This window comes from Ammospiza nelsoni, chromosome 2, assembly GCF_027579445.1.
Source record: "Ammospiza nelsoni isolate bAmmNel1 chromosome 2, bAmmNel1.pri, whole genome shotgun sequence".
In the NCBI taxonomy this organism is placed as follows: Eukaryota; Metazoa; Chordata; class Aves; order Passeriformes; family Passerellidae; genus Ammospiza; species Ammospiza nelsoni.
The window spans coordinates 57,256,547-57,277,578 of record NC_080634.1 but is presented as its reverse complement, the minus strand read 5'-3'; the positions used below and the strand labels follow the sequence as shown (position 1 = coordinate 57,277,578).

Here is a 21,032-nt window from a genome sequence, read left to right as displayed (position 1 = left end):
TGGCCTGCACCCATGCCTAGTTCTGTCTTCAAGATAGCTTTGTTTCCAAAACTTGGGATATACCTGCTTAAGGGTTTTTTTCCCATGATTCCACAAGTCATTGTTCTTCAGGGGTTTTCCACTGAGTTGCTGTTTTGGTGGAAGGGTATTGGAATCTTAAGTGATACCTGTCTGGCTTCAAGTGAATGGCTTGTGAGCCATCATCAGGAGTTCTGCTCCATGTGGATTCCATGTCTGTCATTGTGGGTTGGCTTCTTTTGATGAAGGATGATTGGTTATAACTTGCACTTTCTAAACAGCAGAAAGCAGACCTTAAATGTAGATGTATGGTAGGAAAATGGCTGGAAGTGCTTGTTACTATCAAACTTTACTAAGCAGAGATGGGTTTGTGGTTCAGCAAACCACGGTGATGAGTGGTTGACACAGTTGTACTCATTTGAGTGTTTATTGCCTGTCATTGTAAAGATTTCAGTTTTGTTTTTATGGTTTGACTTTTTATTCCTTAACTTTCAGTGTGTTGTTATGATCAAATATGGTAATTTAGGAAAAAAAAGAAATCATTACTTCTGCTCTGCAAAAACATTCCATGGAACCAAAGCTTGTATTTTGAAGCTTTGCTGAATTGTATGGGTAAAATTGATCCTGTACTGTAGGAATAAAAGTTGAAATGCTCAGTCTTTCACCTGTATTGTAAAACCTGGAATGGTTTTCTGTTATAAAATAATTGGCTGTCATAGTCAAATGTTTGAGGATGTTTTGTTTAACCATTTCCAATCATGTTTGGACTAATTATTGTATTCCATGCATTACCCATTTCTGTTGATTAATAAAAACTCTTTCCTCTCTTTTTTCAAAAAGGCTTGCAACACAAAGAAAAAGGAAACATGGGGTGTATGTATCTTTATTGTAGCAATTGATCTGGATGAAGTGACATTTACTTTCACTGAGCTTTTGAAAAGTATAAAAATGAGGTAAGTGAGTTCAAGTGTGTGAATTTAGATTTTAACAATTAACTTGTCAACATTTTTATGAAGGGAATGTTTTTAAGGCATAGTGAATCTTTGTACATATCAGACTAGTTGATTTTACAATGAAAGTTACAGAAATTTTGAATATACTGGTAAACTAGAAGTTGAGGGAGCAGTGATATTGTTGGATTAATCTGTAGTTGGCTTTGGTTGTATCACTCATCTCTTTGTTCTTGCTCTTCATAAAGTATTCATTGGTTCAGGTTGGTGCAAATTGCACTTAAAATATTTCTTTATTTCTTTCCCTCTATGATGATTTTCCATAAAACCTTTTTCCCAGCATTAGGCTTAGGCTAAGTCAAGAAGTGGGGAAAAGAAACATTACTCTTCAAACAGTTTACCAGCATGCTGCTCTTTCTCAAACATTTTAATGCCTAGCTAAACTTTGTATAGTTCATATACTCTTTCATATACTCTTTTATTTGGGGGTGTGTTACTGTTGTATTGTATATTAATTAATTTACTAATACAGAAATTAAGATTATAGTATCTGCTTTTAAGGTGAATTTAGGTGGGAACAGCAACCTTGTGTTACATTCATCTAAGGAAAGGATTCCAGTGCCATCTGCCTGGAACTGTGCCATGTGTGGAAAGCATGTGCAGGAGCAGAGCCTCTCAATGCTCTAGGGCAGGAGGCCAAGTCCTGGCAATAACCTCAGGCTTGGGCAAGAATATCCTTTTCCTTGAAGTCATCTGTTATGGTTAGGCTTCTCCATGCCCTCTTCTACCTTGCATCATCTCCCAGAGCAGGGTCAGGTCCAATGTTTTGACTTAATCTCTTCATTGTTGACTGCCTTGGAACCGTGTGAAATCCAATTGCATTTGTGCAGCGACGTCCAGCATGTTCCACCCTAGTTCCACTGACAAATTGTGCTGAAAAGTGAGAGACTTTTTCCCTTAGGGTTTCAAAGAGTAAGCTGTTACTCTATGATTGTGATGCAATATTCAATTGCTTATGAGCCCTGGGCTTTTTCTCAGCTAAAAGGTCAAATTGGCAGAGATTTCTACTAGCCATCCTCTAGAGCCTTCAGATGCATTGGAAAGATCTTTTATTCCATCATAAGTGTTCTTAAATGAGCTTTTGACTGGTTTTGTGTCTTATATCTGACAAAGATCAAAAAGTCTCTCAGAATATTACATTCTGATAGAGGATGAAAATATATTTGATACAGTTGAAATACTTGAAAATATTTGATAGCTTCCTCCTCTTTAATTTTTAGCATTCTGCTCATTTTACTTAAGAATGTAACAAAATGCTTCCTTGGTGGCCATAATATTACATGAATGAGTAGGGAGAACTTTGATCCCTTGTGTAATATTTCCAAAGGGTGGAGATGTCCTGTTGAAAGACTTGAAATTCTATATAATTCAATGCATTCATCTCAGTTTTCATTCCTAGGTCTTTGTTTAGCATGGATGGAGCCAAGGTTCATGTTCTTAGAGTAGTAGGAGCGTTTCTAAAGCAGAACAGGAGAGCTGAGAGGTGTGTGCTGGATATTTGTGGTATTACCAGCACTGCAAGAACAAAGGTGTGTCTAGTTAGCAGATTCTGACTTCCAGAGATAATATCTGTGCTAGGCAGGAAAACCTTCCTTCTGTGGTAGAGCCTGTATTGTGAGATAGCTCTGAACAGTATTCCTGCTGTCTGGAAAATGTGAAGGTGGGGCTCAAGGTAAACAGGTAATGTTTCCCAAGGCAAGGGTTCAGTCACTGGTAACAGTAGTAAGAACATGCTGGAGTCTAGTGAAGTAAGGCAATGGGTTTTCATGGAGATGTGGTTTATTTTCTCTTTCTTAAGAGCTATTTCAGAATACTTGTTTTCACAAGTTATGATAATGTGTCATCTTTTTTTTTCCCTTTTTCAGTGTATGCACATTTTTTCAGTTTCTGAAAGAGGTGGATGTTAACATGGATACTGTAAGCACTAAAGTTGATAGCACTGTATCAAGGCTGAAAAAGAAATACGATGTATTATTTGCACTATACCACAAGTTTGAAAGGTAGTGTATGCTTTTTTCATTTTGAAATTGATTTCTTCGTCTGTCAACATTTAAGTATTTGAATTTTTCAAACTGTTTGTTATAGGAGCCCATTTAAACTGTTGGGCTAATATTTGCAGAACAGTGAAATTGAGCTGTTTACATGCATTAAATAAACACCTCTTACATTTTACTCCATAACTATCACAATGCTGTGTTAAACAACCCCCTTGCTGCAGTACAAACTGTAGTAAGACTTGCATTACTACTCACTTTAAACTTTTTACAGATATAAAGAGGATTGGTTTACTATCTAAATATTTTTTTTACTTAACATTTTGCCTTCCGAGTCACAAAAGATTCTCAAATATCTCTTAAATAACCTTTGAAAGGGGTAGGAGATCACCCTTTGGTAGTTTATAGAATGAAGGCATGTATATCCTAGTTTGTTTTTGCATAAACTGATTTTTTTTCTTGAAATGCTATATACCTAGAATAATTGGGAAGCAACATTACACCACAAGGCTTGCAGTGGCACTGAAGAAGTACTAAGGATTTTTAAATGCCCTTTTATAGTGTGTTTTGTGCAGCTGTAGCGCACTTTGCTGTGTTGTACAAAACACTGAGTAACAATATATGTACAAATCTTGTCTTTCTAGAAGAAATTGTTTTGCTGTCTAAGCTTTGACATAAATATGCAAGCAACAACATTATTTCAGGCTTGGCAGGGCTAGAGTTGATCTGTTGTTGAGTCAGCTTTTTGTTTTAAAGTTAGAAAAATGTTTTGTGAACTGATGTCTTTTTTAACTACATTCAAGTCAAAGATACTGCATTGTTTGCTTACGGAAGCATGTTCAAAAATAAGAATTTTTTTTATTTTCTAGGACTTGTGGCCTTATTTATCTGGAACAACCTAGTAGTGAGTAAGTTTGATTTTCCTAAATTGTGTTTGTCAAGATAAGATGTAAAACATGATGGCATGTTATCTTTTAACCCTTCAGGACTGGCCTAAGTTGTAGTATGCTGTGTGTTTACTTTAAATTTAGTGTGGATTTGAATGTCAATGAGATGATGGGAGATGCAGAAATTATCTATATTTTACATATATATCTCTATATATGTGATTTATACACATTATGTATATAAGTATATTCTTACTTAAAAACATATAGAGTGTGTGTATGTATATATCAGTAGATATGTATCGTGTTTTTATATATATTTTATATATCTATCCCTCATCCATGAAATATTGCCAACAGTGGCATATGTCTTGGCATGGTGGAAATGAACATTGGGATGGAGCGTGAGCTTCCTAATCACAGCAGCAGATGAGTGTCCTAAAAGATGCCCTAACAGCTTCCCAATGAGCTTGAGTTCATGCTGGGGCTGGAGAGTAGGGCATCAGTCAGAGACACACGAGAAGACAGCTCAGAGCATTTGAATTGCCCACATTCAGTTTCTTTTCCAAGGATTTTACAGATATTTCCTGATTCTTCAATGGCTTTACAGGGACTTAAGTTTTTCAAATGTGTAGTCATAATTACAGAGGGAATGGGATGAGATTTTTAGTAAACTTAAGTCCATGGGAAATGTTGCATGTTGTTAAATAGTTCCATAGACAGAAGCATGTTTTCAGACATTGTAGTTTAAATTATTACAGAGCTATCAATGCGAAGTATTTTTGTTTCCCTGCAGGATTTCTGCTGAACTCAGTTCTGTATTAGTCCTAAAAAATTACTGGATTACTTTTTTGCTGGCAAAAGGTGGGTTTTGTTTAAAACACAGTAATTTTGATGAATATTTTTGAAGTGAGTGTACTTGTTTTACATGCCCAACATGACACTAGTATCCTTATTACAAATAAGTATTGTACAGACCCAGCTTGGCTTTTGTAACTGCTCAGTAATATTTCTTCATATACAGTTTGGCTGTTCTTCTCGCTGTTACACTTTCTGTTTATAAACATCAGCTTTCTAAAATTTCTATGATTTTTCCCTTTTTCTTTAAAGCTTGCTGTTCTTAAGTCTTCTTGCTGTATTTAAGTCTATTCTGAGGTTCTTTGTAGTCTGCCAGCATTTTAATAATGGATAATTACCTTTAAAAATGGCATATTTTAAAAAATAAGCTTATATATATTATAAATTATATTTAATTAAACAAATTTAATTATAAGGTATTATAGTAAGTCTTTGAAAGCATGGCCTTTAAATGCTACAAATCTTTCTTGAAAAGTTGTAAGTTACAGTTAATGAAATGTAACTTACATTTCATTAATGTAACTAATGAAATGAGTGATGAAATGTTTATAGTGGTCCATGGAGTTCCTGTCTCATTGTACTCCTACTAAAAAGGGTGAATCATGTCTCTCAAGTGCTGCATACTGCAGGTGTGGGTTATCAGTGAAGTGTATGCATCTCTGATATCAAAATCAGACTTGGATCACCTGAGTTTTTTGGAGCTTTGTCACTAGATTTCTCCAAGCATAAGCATAAAGCAAAACCTGCAAAAGGTTTTTTTAGCCTGCCTTTTCTTGAGAACAAAGAAAGCTGAAATTTACTAGAAAATAGTTGGAGTTTCAGAAGAGCCTGGGTGATGCTTGCTACATCTGATAGAAAAGAAATACAATAATTGCGCATGTAAGTAGAGCACAGCCAGATCTGTACCTGTTCAAAACCACTATCGACTTCCTGATTTTTTTGTGGCAATGCACGCTATCTTGGGACAGCTCTATAGATCTTCTCTGGCATATGAGTCATAATTTGGGAAAAACTGGAATTATGCAGCACTGAAAGTGCTCTTCATGCTATTACTTGTGTGACTTTTAAATAATTTCATAAAAATTTGACAGGCTGAGCCTACAGCGTGACAGCATGTTTTGAATTTCTTTTCACTGTATACTAGCAGCTCCTGCTTTCTGAATATTTAGCAGCTTTCAAAAAGCTTGCATGAGACCACAGAAAAAGAAAGCAGGGAGGAATTACATGGAAGTAAGAGGTTATTCTTTTACAGTAAAAAGAAGAATGAAGATTGAGCACTGAGGGCACGGTTTTGTACAAAGTAATTTTGTTTGTATGCTGTCTCTAAAGCCATGAACTGAAGTGCCATGAGTTATAAAATCAATAACCTTTAAAGAGCACTGGCATCCTGTATGATGCTTCCTGGATTCTGTTTTTTTTTGTTTTACTATATGAACTTCCAAATCCTTGTTTTGCAAAATTACTTCTTGAATTAAGTCAGCCATTCTCAAAAATGTTTTCTTTACCCTTTTAAATATTTGCAGGTAAAGTGTTGCAAGTGGAAGATGACCTGGTGATTTCTTTCCAGTTGTTGCTGTGTGTCTTAGATTATTTTATCAAACTGTCACCTCCTGCTATGCTCAAGGAACCATACAGTAAGATTTTTTTTTGTATTTCTCATTCAAGTAGAAAGTAAATTTATTATATTTCTATTAGCCATGCTAATTTTCATAATTAACATAATTAAACTTCTTAAGCTTATTGAAATGCAATTATTTTTTGTTTTAGTCAAATTTACATGATAGTGAACTTGAATTCAATTACCTGAATGTGGCAGTATATTTAATATAATTTTTGCTATGTCCTCTCCCCATACTAGTTGTTTAGGGACTTGTTAAAACAGCAAGTCTAATTTGGTAAAAGAATTCAGGTTCTGGGTGGATCATAACTGAGAACTATTATTTAGGTTTGTCTTGAGATAGAAAAGGGAAAAGTGGTGGTATCTTACTGTATTGCTGTGGTGGACTCTTACTTTATTGATGTTTAACAGTATGACAACAGCAGAAATGTACAAGATACTGGACTATACAGACATTTAAAACAAATACACAGTGGATATCAGCTCAAAATAAAAGAGTAAAGGTAAAATGTAGACAGCTTTGCTTTTATTACATCCTGTTTGCTATTGCAAGTGTCACTATTTTAAGTAAAAATAGAATGGGTCTTCTGTATAAAAACTTCTGTTCAACAGTAAGCTTTTACCCATTAAGTTTTTATATCTAAAACGTGGAAAACCTCACAAAAAAGTTGAAGTAAATATTTATAAAAACTTTCAAAGATAGAATTCTATTTGAGTTAACTATTTTCTTCAGCTAGCTATGGAATTAATACACTGAAATATTTGGAGCCACAGGATGTGACTCAGATTTTTAGAAATTAGTTTATCCTCTGGTGGGTTAAGATGCAAGCCTAGTATATTTAGCTTAAATCTATTCTTTGGTAACTAAACATCTACCTAAGTTGTAATGTCATGCAATAGATATGGTATTCACTACTATATTCTTTAAATTCTGTATTTTGGAGATATTTATCTGACCCAGTGATTATTTGTTGCAGGTAAAGAAAAATAACCTTGATCTTATTCTAATGTGAATAAAGGATGGACTTGGGACAAGCAGATCCCTGCTTTCCTCCAGTACTATTTTGAATTTGAATTTGAATTTAAATTCATTCCTAGTAGGACAGACATATATGCTGCTGCTTATTTCAGGTGTTATAAAGCAGATCCTTTTCAAAAACCACTGAATTAAAACTACCTGGTTTTGAATTCTGTGTTCACACTGATTTATTTTTTCATAGTAAAACTGTACAGAATAGGAGCTAATTTTTAGAAACAGTTTGTGCATCATACCTTGAAAAAAAATTCTGCCACTTGAGACTGAATTGCAGATATGAGTATCACTGTCCTAGGGGCAAAGCACTGGGTTTCTGATGTGAAGCTGTGTATGAACTGTCAAACAGCTCTGCATTCTTTGAGAAAATAACCCAATGTACTTTTCAAACCCTCGTGACCAAGAGGCTTCATGTTGTGATAAATGATGCCAGGCTTTATGATCTGACTAAGACTGAGGGGATTATGATGCAGCCACCTCTGCAGTGTAGTTTGTCAGGGTTTGTCAGAACAGTTGTCAAATGCAGATGAAGTTACAAGTGAGAACAGCATGCTGATTACAGTGTCAAGTTTAAACCAACAATATTTAATCATATTAATGTATGTTATTAATATAATTCACATATTTAAGCCATCTGTTTTGAGTTTAACAAAATGAAATATTTTTACCTCACAGTATTAAGGTTTTTTGATACTTTCTTCTAGGTAGACCTGTTTGTTTCTGCTTGTGTGTCTGGGGGTACTTGGGGAAAGGAGGAATTCCCTCCAGGACCATATTTCAGGTTCCCACCATCACTCAAGTTCTGCATTGATTTATTGACCTTCAGCTTCTTGTTTTATACTTCTTTAAAAATAGAAAAATAGTTACTCATCTGTGAAAAGATAAGGCTTTCCTAGCTTTGCAAAACAGATTTTCAGTTAAAGCTACTTGGAGAAAGTGCTGTTACATTCTGTTCAGAGTAGCTTCTTAAAAACAAAATGTCCAAATACTGATACAGGAATTTAAAAATTAACTTTCTTTTTGTATACATTTTCTGTAATGAAGGTTTCTTACCTAGCTGAATGGATGAGAAAGAAGATATATTTAAGGGGAAGACTTGAAAAAAGTATATAAGAAGTAGCATCTTCTAGGATTAATAACTTGAATTTCCTCTTTCTTAAGACGGCTCTAACCTTGTGATGGTTCTGAATGTCTCTGCAGAGTCTTCTGTGCCTGCAGTGACTGTGAATGGTTCAGCTCGCACTCCGAGGAGAGGTCAGAGCAGGAGTTCACGCACTGCCAAGCAGCTTGATACCGACACAAAAATTATTGAAATCCTTTGTAAAGAGCACGATTGTAATTTAGATGAGGTAATGCCTGCGCTTCAAAGTCTGATAGATCTTGCTGCTAGACTCCATCTGGAATATGTATTTATTTAAATGGTCTTTTAAGTGTCATTATTTGGGCCAGCTTAACTATTCTGTCAAGCAGTTACCTTCAGTAGTGAAAGTATTTTACTGTTTTATAGTTTCTCTACTCAGTAGTGCAAAAAACAAACAAAAACCACCCAAAACAAACGCTTTGGTATGGGTGATAATTTTGCCAGGGTAACTGATTTGTGAAGAATAGAATATGAAGTTACAGGCTGATCACAGCATGTAGCATATGGATGCAGGGCTGCTCTGACGGAGTTTCACAGCTGCATCCCATGATGAGAAAATGTATGCAAAAAGCACATTGCTTCTGTGGAAGATCTTAAAAGGCCCCCATTTGCCTTTCACTCTGCTGTTAAATCTATTTCTGTGTAAAAAGGACTGATTTTTGAATATTCAAATGGGTGATGGAAGCAGAAATGTGATAGGGCTGGAAAGAGTGCAGTCCTTTTCCAGTTTAATCAATTAGTATTCCATGAAAGGGTTGTATTTGCTTGCTTACATATCACAGTGTTTTGAATGTATGGCAAGTTTTGTTCTTGCTTCATTGAAAACAAACCACAGTGCATTACAGAACTGTCTCAGTTTCTTGATTTAAAGATGTGAAAGCAGTGTATGCATGGCTGACTCTCTACCTTGCTAATGCTACATTTTTTCCTTTTTGTTTTTAGGTCAAAAATGTGTATTTCACAAGCTTCATTCCTTTCTTGAATTCTGCTGGTATTGTAGCTTCCAATGGACTGCCAGAGGTAAGTAGAGGAATTTAAGACATTGTGGTGGGCAGACCCTGGCTGGGTGCCAGGAACCCACCAAAGCCTCTTTTAATTCCTCTCTGCAGCAGAATGGGGAGAAAAAAATATAACAAAAGGTTCATGGGTTAGATTGCTCACCAAATACCATCACTGGCAAAAGAGATTCAGCTGAGGGATGTTAGTTGAATTTATTGCCAGCAAAATCAGAGTAGGATAATAAGTAAAATAAATGTTAAAAACACCTTCCCCCCACCCCTGCCTCCTTCCCAGGCTCAACCTGCTCCCCATCAGCAGTGCCAGGAGATGGGGAGTCACTTTATCACATGTTCCAGCCACTGCACAGGGAGTGGAGTCCTTCCCATGCTCCAGTGGGGTCCTTTCTACAGGAGAACATCCTCCATGAACTTCTCCAACATGAGTCCATTCCACAGGCAACAGTTCTTCACAAACTACACCAGTGTGGGTCCCCCCAGGGGTCACAAGTCCTACCCGGAAGCCTGCTCCAGTGTGGGCTCCTCCAGCATGGGCCTCCCATGGGCGCACAGCCTCTCTCAGGCACCCACCTGCTCCCAGGCTGTGCATGGATCTCTGAAGCCCCATGGACCTCCCTGGGCTGCAGGGCACATCCTGCATCCCCATGGACCTCGCTGGGCTGCAGGGCACATCCTGCATCCCCATGGACCTCCCTGGGCTGCAGGGCACATCCTGCATCCCCATGGACCTCCCTGGGCTGCAGGGCACATCCTGCATCACCATGCTCTGCACCAGGGGCTGCAGGGGAATCCCAGCTCTGGCACCTGGAGCACCTCCTGCCCCTCCTTCTCCACTGACCCCAGTGTGTGCAGAGTTGCTCCTTTCACTTACTTTCATATCTCTTTTCTCAGGCAGCAGTTGTTTCTGTGTAATTGCAGTTGTTTCTGTTTTTCCCTTCATAAATATGTTATCACAGAGGTGCTGCTATAATTCCTGATTGTCCTAGCCTTGACCAATAGAAAGGGTCAGTCCTGGAGCCATTGGGATTGGCTCTGGTGGACATGGACAAAGCTTCTAGCAGCTTCTCACAAAAGCCACCCCTGTAACCCCCCTAGTTACCAAAACCTTCCCATGCAAACCCAGTACAGACAGTTCAACAACTGTGTTTTACTTCATGCCAAATTGCTTAAGACACCCATTACCCATTGGTGGAGTTCTAATAGGTTCTTCTTAAATCATGTGGCAAAATGAACTGTTTTTTAGGAATGTGGGCTAGCAGGGAATCCAGTATTCATAAAGTATATTTAGCCTATGCTTTTGAATTTAATAAATTAATCTCCTGAGGCTAAACCAGGCTTTGCTCAAAGCAAAAAGCTTTTACACCAAGCAAAACGTAAGAGTTGCATATCCATGACCTTGGTAAGGCCATTCATCTAAAATACAGCTATTACAATACTAGGTCTCTGAAGTCACTCTATAAATGCTTAAAGTCTTAAATTGCACACCTTAATTAAAATATAAATGAGACATGTTATTGTAGTGTTGTTGGAAAGATATCCAGAAGATTAGTCTCAGTTTCACAACTTGGCAGAGTTTGGACTGCTGTGTCTGTGCAGAATTGCTTTCATCTTGCTGAGCTGTTGCCTGGATGCAGCAGACTCTCTCTTTGTGCAATTGCATCCAGAGTGCATTTTAATAGGTAACTTCTTGCAGTGTGTTTACATTCATTATTATTAAAAATGTAAGTTTAGCTGTGTGTCACCAGTAGATGTTGTAATCTAAAAATAAGCATCTCTGAAGCTGATCAGAGCAATGAGTCTGCAGGGTTCAATCAAATGTATCTTCTGTTCAGTGTCATAGTGTGTTGGGTGGGGAATAAAGTACAGGACTCACTGAAGATCTTAATCTCTTCCTAAATTAATTCCAGGGTATCAGTAGCCTGTTTAGACTTTTTAATTGATGTGTGTATGTATAGTTGGGAAACCCTATATGAACTTCCAGGCAAAGGTCATTATACAGCTTATTCTCAAATCAGAGGGTTTTCATCCAAGACTACTGAACTTCAGCATAATATCAAAATATTAGCATAAGACTTGCTGGTGAAACTTTTACAAAAGGATGCATTTGAAGAAAAATTGAGTCACATGGTCTTTGCACCTTAACCTTGAGTGCCAGAGCAGAAAGTTAGAGCTGTATTTCAGAGGTAGTTGGTTCATACATATAATCAGCTAACCAAAAATCATGGATGAGATCATCAGTACAATAGGTAGTAATGTGGTACATTTAAATTGACTTTCATAAAAAAACACTGTGCTTTTGAAAAATTTCAATGTTCCTTCCAGAGCAAGAAAAGCTTTTGAGGCTTTATGTTGGTATTTTGTTTGTCTTTCCCATGTATTTGCTGTCAGACTTTATGCATTAATGAATAGATCAATACAGAACTCTTATTTTTGACTGAAGGTTTCTTCCAAGTTGGCCCAGTACAGCCATCTTGTCTGAGAGCTGCTGTTTTTTTTAGAAATTTATGAAGTACTGAAATATTTTCGATTAAAAGAATGCATAATCCATTAAGAAGATAACAAAAAATGAAAATATAATTTAGTTTTTAAATAAAAGGAATAGTGATAATAGGAAGTGAAATATAGTCTTTGGTTTAATAGACCTAATCTTAAAGTTTTAATTGTGAGATCAGTTTGGAGCAAGTCCGTTTGGCAAAGGTAAAGAAGAGGGTAAGGAGCAAAGCTGTGTAGGAGGCATTTCCAGCTTTCTCTCTCTTGAGACTGAGAGGGGACTAATTTGGGTTCATATGCATTGTTGCCTGTTTTCCTAGCAGGAGTTTGCCAGAGCACAGCATCATTTAATAAGTTCAAGGGCTCAGGGAGCAGATAATTGAGGTGGCTGCATACTTCTACATGAGCACAGCAGCAGATTTGGAGGGCCAGATAAAAAAGTTGCAGACTTCCAGTTAATGTTAGTCATTCAAAGTAAAAAGAAGTAATTAAAAAAACATTCAGAAAAATCCAATAAACTTCTCCATGCAAAGTGAAGTCATATCCATCTGGGATTTGTGTCAATTAGGAATTTTTTAACAGTTACTTAAAACACTACAGTGTGGCCATGAAATAACAAGTCTATTTTTGTAGCAATAGGCATGTCTCTTAAGAGCTACTCCAGTGCAGATATCTTAATATAAAATGAGGAAACTCCTATTGAGGTAAAAAAAAAGGTTTGAGTTTAGGCCCTATTGCCCAAACCAGCAGAGACAGGGACTGATTCAATTGCCCAATAGCTGTTCTAAGAGCAAGCATTTTACATTTCCTGCTCTTGGTGACACTCTCTTTTCTAGAAGGAAAGATTTAAAAATACAGAAATGCTAGTTTGGTTTGCAGGTCTGTTTCCTAATCTAGTTGTTTTTACAGTGTCAAGACCTACATTTCATCAAAAAATTCTTATGATGATCTTGGATTGTTTTCTCTTATAAACAGTAATTTTCCTCTGGGTATGTTTCAACTGTTGTATAAGAAGTAACTTTGTGAGGTCCAAGGTCATTCTTTTAGCATTTCAGCATTCCAGTCGTGAAGTAGAAATAACTTATGTTATTCAGTAGATTGTCAAACTTGTTCCTGTATAATAAATTCTGGTTTTTTTCAATGTCTTTTTGAGGTTGAAGTTATCTTGAAACAGTATGACGAGCTCTATCTCAAGAACAAAGATATAGACGCGAGACTATTTCTGAATCATGATGAGACTCTGCAGCCTGCTGTCATTGCATGGTAATATTTCCATTTACTGATTTCATTCCATAAGAGAGTGCAAACTTGTGTTGCTCTCTGCCCCCTTGTGTTATAAGTGGAGATCTCTCTATCCTGTTGACCTACTAGTTTTGTAGTTTCAGATAAGGAATTCTGGCATCACCAGCCTTGCTTTACATCATCACCTAAATAATTAGGGAACATATGACTGTGGATGCCTGATTTGGAAGCTCTGCTCTAACACTTACTCTGTGCAAGGCCCTTTTCATTGAGGGAAAGCTGGGGAATCATGAGGAGGAGGCATGGCATGCCAGCTGATTAGATGTGCCAGAGGTTGTGTTATGGCTCTGAGCCAGCTGGCACTGAATGGTTTGGGTGGTGGATGCCCCATCCTGGGAACATGCAAGGTTGGGCTGGACAGGGCTCTGAGGACTCCCATTTAGTTGAAGATGTCCTTGGTCATTGAAGGTGGATGGGACCAGATGACCTTCAAAGGTCCCCTTCCAACCCAAACCATTCTATGACTGTTTGATTTAATTTGTTTTTCAGTCCTACACTTATATGCTAGCAATTGCTGACAATTCAATATCTCTATAATTTAATGTGAGCTCACCATGTGAGTCTGAATTTATTTATGTCATGAAAATACATGAACTTTAAAATGGGATTAAAATGCAACTAATACCATCTCTACATATAAATTAAGCTGTTTGTAAATGGAATTCTGGGAAAGAAGAAAAGTTTGGAAGAAAACTTTAGAGCTTGTCTAGTGCAACATACTGCTCAAAGCATCTACTTGGGAATTTAAACAACTCAAGTAATTGGGCATCTACATATTCTAATATGTTACACATTTTTCTCTTCAGATTAAGTCTTTATAGAAAACATTGTCTTTTGAATTGTATTAGTCTTTGATAAGTTTGTTTTCCATTTCTGTAGCTCACAGTTGGAGAGGACACCACTAAAAAACAATGCAGATGAGGAAATTAATATTATACTTCCACAGACTCCTGTTCGGTATGAGTTTTTCTCTTGAATGTGTTCTTTTGTTTAATATCATAGCTAAAAATATTTATCTTTAGCGTAGTCTTTTTTTAATTTTTAAAGAAATGTGGCCTTGGTTTTGTTGGTTTTTTTCCCCATAAACTATACTGTAGTTCTGATCACTGATACTTTTTATTTATAGTAGCTATAAAGATGGCAAAGATGCTTCCTTAAAGTTCTTGACATAAGAAAAGTCCTGGAGTATGAAGTTTCTGCATTGCTAAAAATTCAAAATGTTCTAAACCAACTTTTTTCTTGAGAGAAAGTCTAGTGATGTTTAGATTCTTTCCATTCTCACTTGGGCTTTGCTCTGATTTTTCCAAAACTGATGCTATTTAGGGCAAATCACGTGAAGGCCTATTCGCCAGCACTGAATTTGGGCTGTAGTAACTTTTTCATGAAGCCACAGAAGTGTCAGTAGATGGCAGCAAAGGTTTGATCACCATCTTAGAGTGGAAAGTGAATCCTTATCTCTCCTTTTAAACAGAACCCTGTATAGTATATGCTGAAAGGACCATGCTTATTCCTTTGAGTTACCTTACAGTGTCATATATTTTAACCTAGACTCATGGACTCTGCTTTAAAGCCCCCTGAAACAGAGAATATAATGATTTTTATCAGTGGATTTGTATCTGGTCATTTATGTAGAAACTAGTGTATTAAAAGGGTGTAAGTACTAGTTATGAGCATAATGAGACTGAGTTGTATGTTTTCATTTTATGTTTTTCCAGTGTTCTTATGCTTTTCCTTATCATTAGGAGAGTTGTGGCAGAAGTGATTTTTACCAATACTTGGCAAAAAGTAGATTAAAGAAAAATGCATTATGTTGCAATGATTGAACATATTTTTGCTGGGTTTGCAGTTACTTGACTGATGATATGAACCAAATTGAGGTTGAATGATACAGAGATTTGAAGCACACAAACTGTAGTGGGCTGGCCAAACACCAGTGCACCCACTAGAACTATTTGCTCATGTTCTGCTAATACAGAAGGATAAGGATTAGGAAGAGAGCAATGCAGGCTTAAAACCCTAAAGGGTATTCAGAAAACTTTATTAACAGAACTAAAAAAACAAAAAAAAACCTGAATAAACCTTCAGAACACTTGTCTTTCCCCCAGCGCTTCTTTCCTTCCCCACTAACAATATAAAGAGACAAAACCTGTAACTTTCAGTCAATGTACTGCCTAGTCTTTTTTTTTTTGAGTTCACTTAGGGGGAGAAGTCTCTCTTGCCATGCCATGGAGACTTTTCCACAAGAAATAGTTTTCTTGTGGTTTTAATTTTCACAAATAGCAGTCACCTGGAAAGTCTGTAATCTTGAAGTCCCTCCCACAGTTTGGTAGTCTTCCCACAGCTGCCATCATGGGGCATTTCAGCTTGTTGGGGTACAGTTTTAAGGATGAGCTGTTCTAGTATAGAAACAAAAAGTTCTCCTCTTTTATCTCTGGAATCAGAGGTTTTCTTTTTCTGTCCTGGGGCAAGGTTTCTCATCTTTTTCATCTCTCTGGGTTCAAGCTTCTCATTGGAACACAGCTACTTCAACATTTGCTTGAGTGCTCATGGCTGTGATTAGAACGCTACATTCTCCCCATGCATTCCATGAGTTACAGGGGAAAAAAAAAAGTCTGGTATATCAACTATATCTTCACCATACCCTTACAAGACAATTTCAGCCCAAGACTGAGGTATCTCCTCATTCTCCTCCCATCTGGGATTCAACTCCTTCACTGACCTTGGTGTCTCCATGTTGTTTTCTCTATGTGTTGTTTTCTCTTCACCCTTTCCTTTTCCTGTCACTTGAGAGAGGATTGATGCATGCAAGCTTCATCTGTGAGAGAGTTAACATCTCGCCCGGGCTCGTGGATGGTGATGTGCTCTCTGCTGGTGGTGGCTGCTCTGGCTGCATGGCTGTTTTCCAGCCCCTGCCACGCTCAATTCCAGCCATGGGGCTGCAGGACTCCCTCCGTTCTCTTTTCTGCTGTTTCTTTTTCTGCAGGATGGCTGGGCAGCTCACGGCCAGAGCAGGGCTTAGCTTGGCTCCATGTGAAGCTGACCAGAGCCAGCCTGGCCCCTGGCTGTGGTGGGAACTCGGCAGCAGCAGAGCAGGGCATGGCCTGGCCACTGTCCCTTCACCTGTTCAAAGGCTGGAAGCAACAGAGCTTTTCCTGGGGCTTGTTCATCTTTAAATGTGATTTCACAGGGTGTATTCAGCTCTCTTAAGTGGTTTAACAGAATGTTAATATTCAAAACTAGCCAGCTGATTGGTCCTGTCAGGTCCAAAGGAAGCTGCCAAGATCCTTACAGGGAATCACTTCTGTAACTCCTGGATTTTTTTTCCTTAACTAAAAGCTAAACTGTGTTAAACTGTTTAACTATGTTGAACCACTAACACACAAAATTCTACTGGAAAATCAAAAACAGCAGTGAAGAATTCAGGAAGTAACAATACCACAGAAGAGTCAAGCTATTTCTTAGGTGTTAAGCCATTCTTTTGGTTATTAAAGTTATCACAATCCATGTGTAAGTAATTAGATAAATTGCCTTGTTAGAATTCATAGTCGTTACCACAGTAGATTTCCTCAAACAGTTTGTTTGGTAACTGGAGTGAGAACAGGAATCATAATTTTTTGGTGTGTGGATTTGCTGTTCATTTTCTGGAAACTGTCAACCTTAATGCTTATTATGCATTTTATTGTGTTTTTCCAGAGCGGCAATGAATAACATTCAGCAGTTGATTATGATTTTAAACTCAGCAACTGATAAACCATCAGACACTCTCATCAAGTACTTCAATGTAAGTGACTACAAAGATGATTTGTGTAGGATTCTTGGAATTACCAGTCAAGCAAAATAGACACCTGTAGATTGGATGCACATGTTTTTGAAAAAGTACATTTTATTTGGGTTGGTTTAAATGTCATCAGTCATTTTAGAAAGCATCCTCTCTAACTGTTGTGTAGTGGAACCTTTTAAGTGCTTAGATACTTCAGTTACTGAGCAGCATATTAAAATTATTTTATGTGTGTATTGAATGGAAAAGCAAGGGGGTATAGAAGGGAAACAAAAGAGAAAAAGATGTACAGCACTCTTTTAAATACCTCATTTTTATTTATGCTGATGACCGTATGTTGAAAGGTGTTACAAAGGAAAGCAGGGCTTTTAATCAGTTAAATGATTGAAATGTTTTTGAAGTAAAATGTCTTTTCTTTGTCTTTCCTTCCCCTTATTTGTTTCCTGTACTATTTTAGAATTGCACAGTGAACCCTAAGGATGGTATCCTGAAAAGAGTGGAAAGTTTTGAACACATCTTCAAAAAGAAATTTGCTGAAGCAGTTGGACAGGGATGGGCTGAAATTGGCTCACAGGTCAGTATTTGGGTTGAATATCACTCACTTGAGCTCTGTTAGCACTAGCTGGTATGAGACTTGACTTACTGACTCTCCTCATTCAGTGTAGATCAGTAAAGGTAAAAAGTAACAGTATTCTTTTCAAATTGAGGAAGCGCTGTAAAGATAGCATGTAAGAAATTCCTCTTAATATGTAAGGAGCAATAGTAATTGGGTGAAAATATGTTGGAAGTACTTTACTGAAGAATGGAAAGTTTTTTTGGGCAAAATACATTAAGTGAAACATATATTTGCATTCATTAGGTTAACTTGGCCTAAAACTGCCAAAGGTGACTCACTTCCTTATGAAGTCAGGAGAGCAGCTGTGCTTTCAACAAGGATTTTAGAAAATAAACCCAACCAAGTTTGTACTCGACAGTCTCCTTCCTGTCTGTCAGCCCTGCTTTTTTATCCTGTTAGCTGTGAATCAGTGTGAACACAATTCAGGTTGTTACACTTGGTTGAATCTTCACGTGGCTGGGGTAGTCACACACCTTAGTAGCCCTTGATACCTCTCCAGTGTTACTGGCCAGTGGAACTGGGGACAGTAACTTGTTTATAGTGGCTCTGTCAAAAACTGGAATGTTCTGGATTGTTAAAACACAAGAGTCTTGCTGTTGTAGTCTGTCAAAACCCCTTGTAATATTCCCGATTTTCTCATTCTAACAGAGGTACAAGCTTGGAGTGCGTCTCTATTACAGAGTAATGGAGTCCATGCTGAAGTCGGTAAGTTTAGTGCTGCTATCTCAGTACTGGCAGTACCTCTGGAATTACTAAGAATATTCACAAGTTTGATTTATTTATTTCAGGAGGAAGAGCGCCTCTCAGTGCAAAATTTCAGGTACTTGCCCCTAAGTTGTTATTGAAGTCTGCTATTTTGAAGTCTTGGGTCAAATACTAATAACTTCCTTTCTCTTTAGCAAACTTCTGAATGATAACATCTTCCACACATCTCTTCTGGCATGTGCTGTTGAGGTTGTCATGGCTACATATGGCAGTAAGTTAAATCTAGAGTCCTTAATTGCATTGTTACTTATTGATAGTTATTACTATTTATTCTAATATAAATAGCAAAAACCCACCCAATACACAAAAAGCGACTCACTGAAATGTCTGAGCTAGCAATGATTCAATAAATACAAAAAGGAAAAAACATCAAAAGTGGAAGAATGTAGAATATGTGACAATTTTAGTCTGTTTTCTCTTCAGGAAATGCTTCACAAGGTGACAGTACCAGTGCTGAAACAGACTTGTCTTTCCCATGGATTCTCAATGTATTTGATTTAAAAGCTTTTGACTTCTACAAGGTGATTGAAAGCTTTATTAGAGCAGAACCCAACCTAACACGGGAAATGATAAAGCATCTAGAGCACTGTGAACATCGAATTATGGAGTCTCTCGCTTGGCAATCTGTAAGTAACACTTTCAAGTAGAATTTGCCCTTGTGTAATGTGCTTGCCTAGAAAAAAGACTTCATACCCAACTCTATAGAATAAGTTGTGGTCTTGCTGAGATTTGGTTCTAGAAAAATAAATTAAAAGAGCAAAACAGGATTTGTTTTGTCATGTCTTCTGGTTTTAGAAAAAGGAAGCATATCAGAGGAAGAAGTCAGCATAGGTCTGCTGATTTACATGACTGTAAGCCAGCATCATTTTACTAGTCTGGCAAAAATCATAAGGGTAATACCCTTTAACTGTGTTTTAGTACCAAAATCAGCAATAAATTCAATGCTTTTGTTTGAAAGTTAATTTTTATCCAGTTGGTGTTCCTACTTGGCAATAGGGCCTCTGTTCTGGGCATCTGATATATTTGCTAATAGTACTTAAAATATTGTTTTGCATTGTCCTTTGCATTCCAGTCACTTTGGTATTTTTGGATGCCGTTAAAATAAAATGCTGGAAGGTTGGATTGTTTTTTTAGGCTGTATTTCAGTAAATCAAACATTTGTTTCTTCTCATTGTTTGTTACTTATAAACCAGAAATAGGCTGTTTATGCCACAAAACAGGAGACTATAGAGGCTGGTAATTTTGACCAGACATAAAGGAAACCATTTTAGAACCAATCCCATATCTTTTAGTTCTGGAGAGGAAAGGGTATTTTAAGAGGCAGACACTATTTCAGGAAACTTGCAAGCAAAAGGTCTTTAGGAATTGTAACCTTAAGAGGACAAAAGATATACCTGGGTTTGACTCTCTACAAGCAAGAAGTGGCCCCTGCTACCTTCTACAAAGCAGCTTGAAGCCAGCTTGCTGATCAGCAGTACACCAAAATCCACCAGTTTTTACCCAATAAGTCAAACAAGGAATGCAGGATAATCTAATTTAGACCTGGACTTTCAGGCTGGAAAATCCAGAGAGTTTTGTTTTAAAAAGATTATGGGCATTGCAGGCTTTTGTGAAACAAATGATAATGTCATCAACAAGCACAGGATTATTCCAGGATTTTTTTGAGTGCTCTGCTTGAATGTGTTTTAATGTTCTTCTCTCTCTCCTTGAGTTTCTAGAGGGGCATTTGGTTCTGGTTTGGGGTGGCTGATTTTTCAGTTGGAGGGGGCCTGCAAAGATCACCTAGTGCCGGAGAAGGATGTGGAGTGAAGCAAGAGAAAATACTTAGATGGCTGACTCAGGATGCTGTTGAGGTATCCTAGAAAGGTTTAACTGGTGAACAAAATAATGGTTTACTGTATTCTTCTGCAGTTCCTTATCTGGGTATTGCCTCCATGCAATGGTGTACAAGGTTTGCAAGTGTCTGCTTAATTAGCAATTCCCTCGAGAATGGGCAGGCAATTAGGGAAGTGTAGTTCATACCAGTAAATACCTCTGAACCTCCAAACACTTGATAAAGGAGTAGAGAAAAGCCAGATGCCTTCTTCTTACTCCTAAAGAATGTCTCACCATAAGTGGTTTCTTTGAGTTAATTGTAAACAGTCCAAGAAAGATGGAATCTCGAGAAAGTTCAAGTGTCCACATATGGTTAGAGAGTGGTCTTGTTTTTTGAGGTTTTTAAAAATTGTTTCCCTCTCCAAGAAACTGTTTAAATGAAGAAGAAAAGCATGGAATGAGTAAAGCTTATGCAAAAAATCCCCAAAAAATCTTGCTTAGTAAATAAGAATAGAAACTTCTGAGAAACATTTATTTACAAATATTTGCTTAATGCAACTTTGATTTCCCCACTTACTTGCTGTCTATTTTTGTTAAGTTCTTGTGTCCTCCACCCTCCCAGGTAGTGCATTTCATTACAAGGCTTGTCTGCTTCAGTTCTTACTCATTCTCCTGACTGCTTTAAAAAGGA

General features: G+C 37.3%; 1 protein-coding gene across 1 annotated transcript in view; it reads left to right on the top strand.

Moving 5' to 3' along the window:
* Positions 1–21,032, top strand: part of RB1 (RB transcriptional corepressor 1) — a 72,028-nt gene that overhangs the window by 9,457 nt on the left and 41,539 nt on the right. Inside the window, exons 3-17 of the mRNA XM_059466921.1 lie at positions 859–971; positions 2,894–3,028; positions 3,892–3,930; positions 4,706–4,773; positions 6,291–6,401; positions 8,619–8,767; positions 9,502–9,579; positions 13,219–13,328; positions 14,247–14,324; positions 17,061–17,148; positions 17,603–17,719; positions 18,410–18,466; positions 18,550–18,581; positions 18,661–18,737; positions 18,950–19,152. Coding sequence (XP_059322904.1) covers positions 859–971; positions 2,894–3,028; positions 3,892–3,930; positions 4,706–4,773; positions 6,291–6,401; positions 8,619–8,767; positions 9,502–9,579; positions 13,219–13,328; positions 14,247–14,324; positions 17,061–17,148; positions 17,603–17,719; positions 18,410–18,466; positions 18,550–18,581; positions 18,661–18,737; positions 18,950–19,152 — 1,455 coding nt within the window. The remainder of the gene's footprint in view (positions 1–858; positions 972–2,893; positions 3,029–3,891; positions 3,931–4,705; positions 4,774–6,290; positions 6,402–8,618; positions 8,768–9,501; positions 9,580–13,218; positions 13,329–14,246; positions 14,325–17,060; positions 17,149–17,602; positions 17,720–18,409; positions 18,467–18,549; positions 18,582–18,660; positions 18,738–18,949; positions 19,153–21,032) is intronic.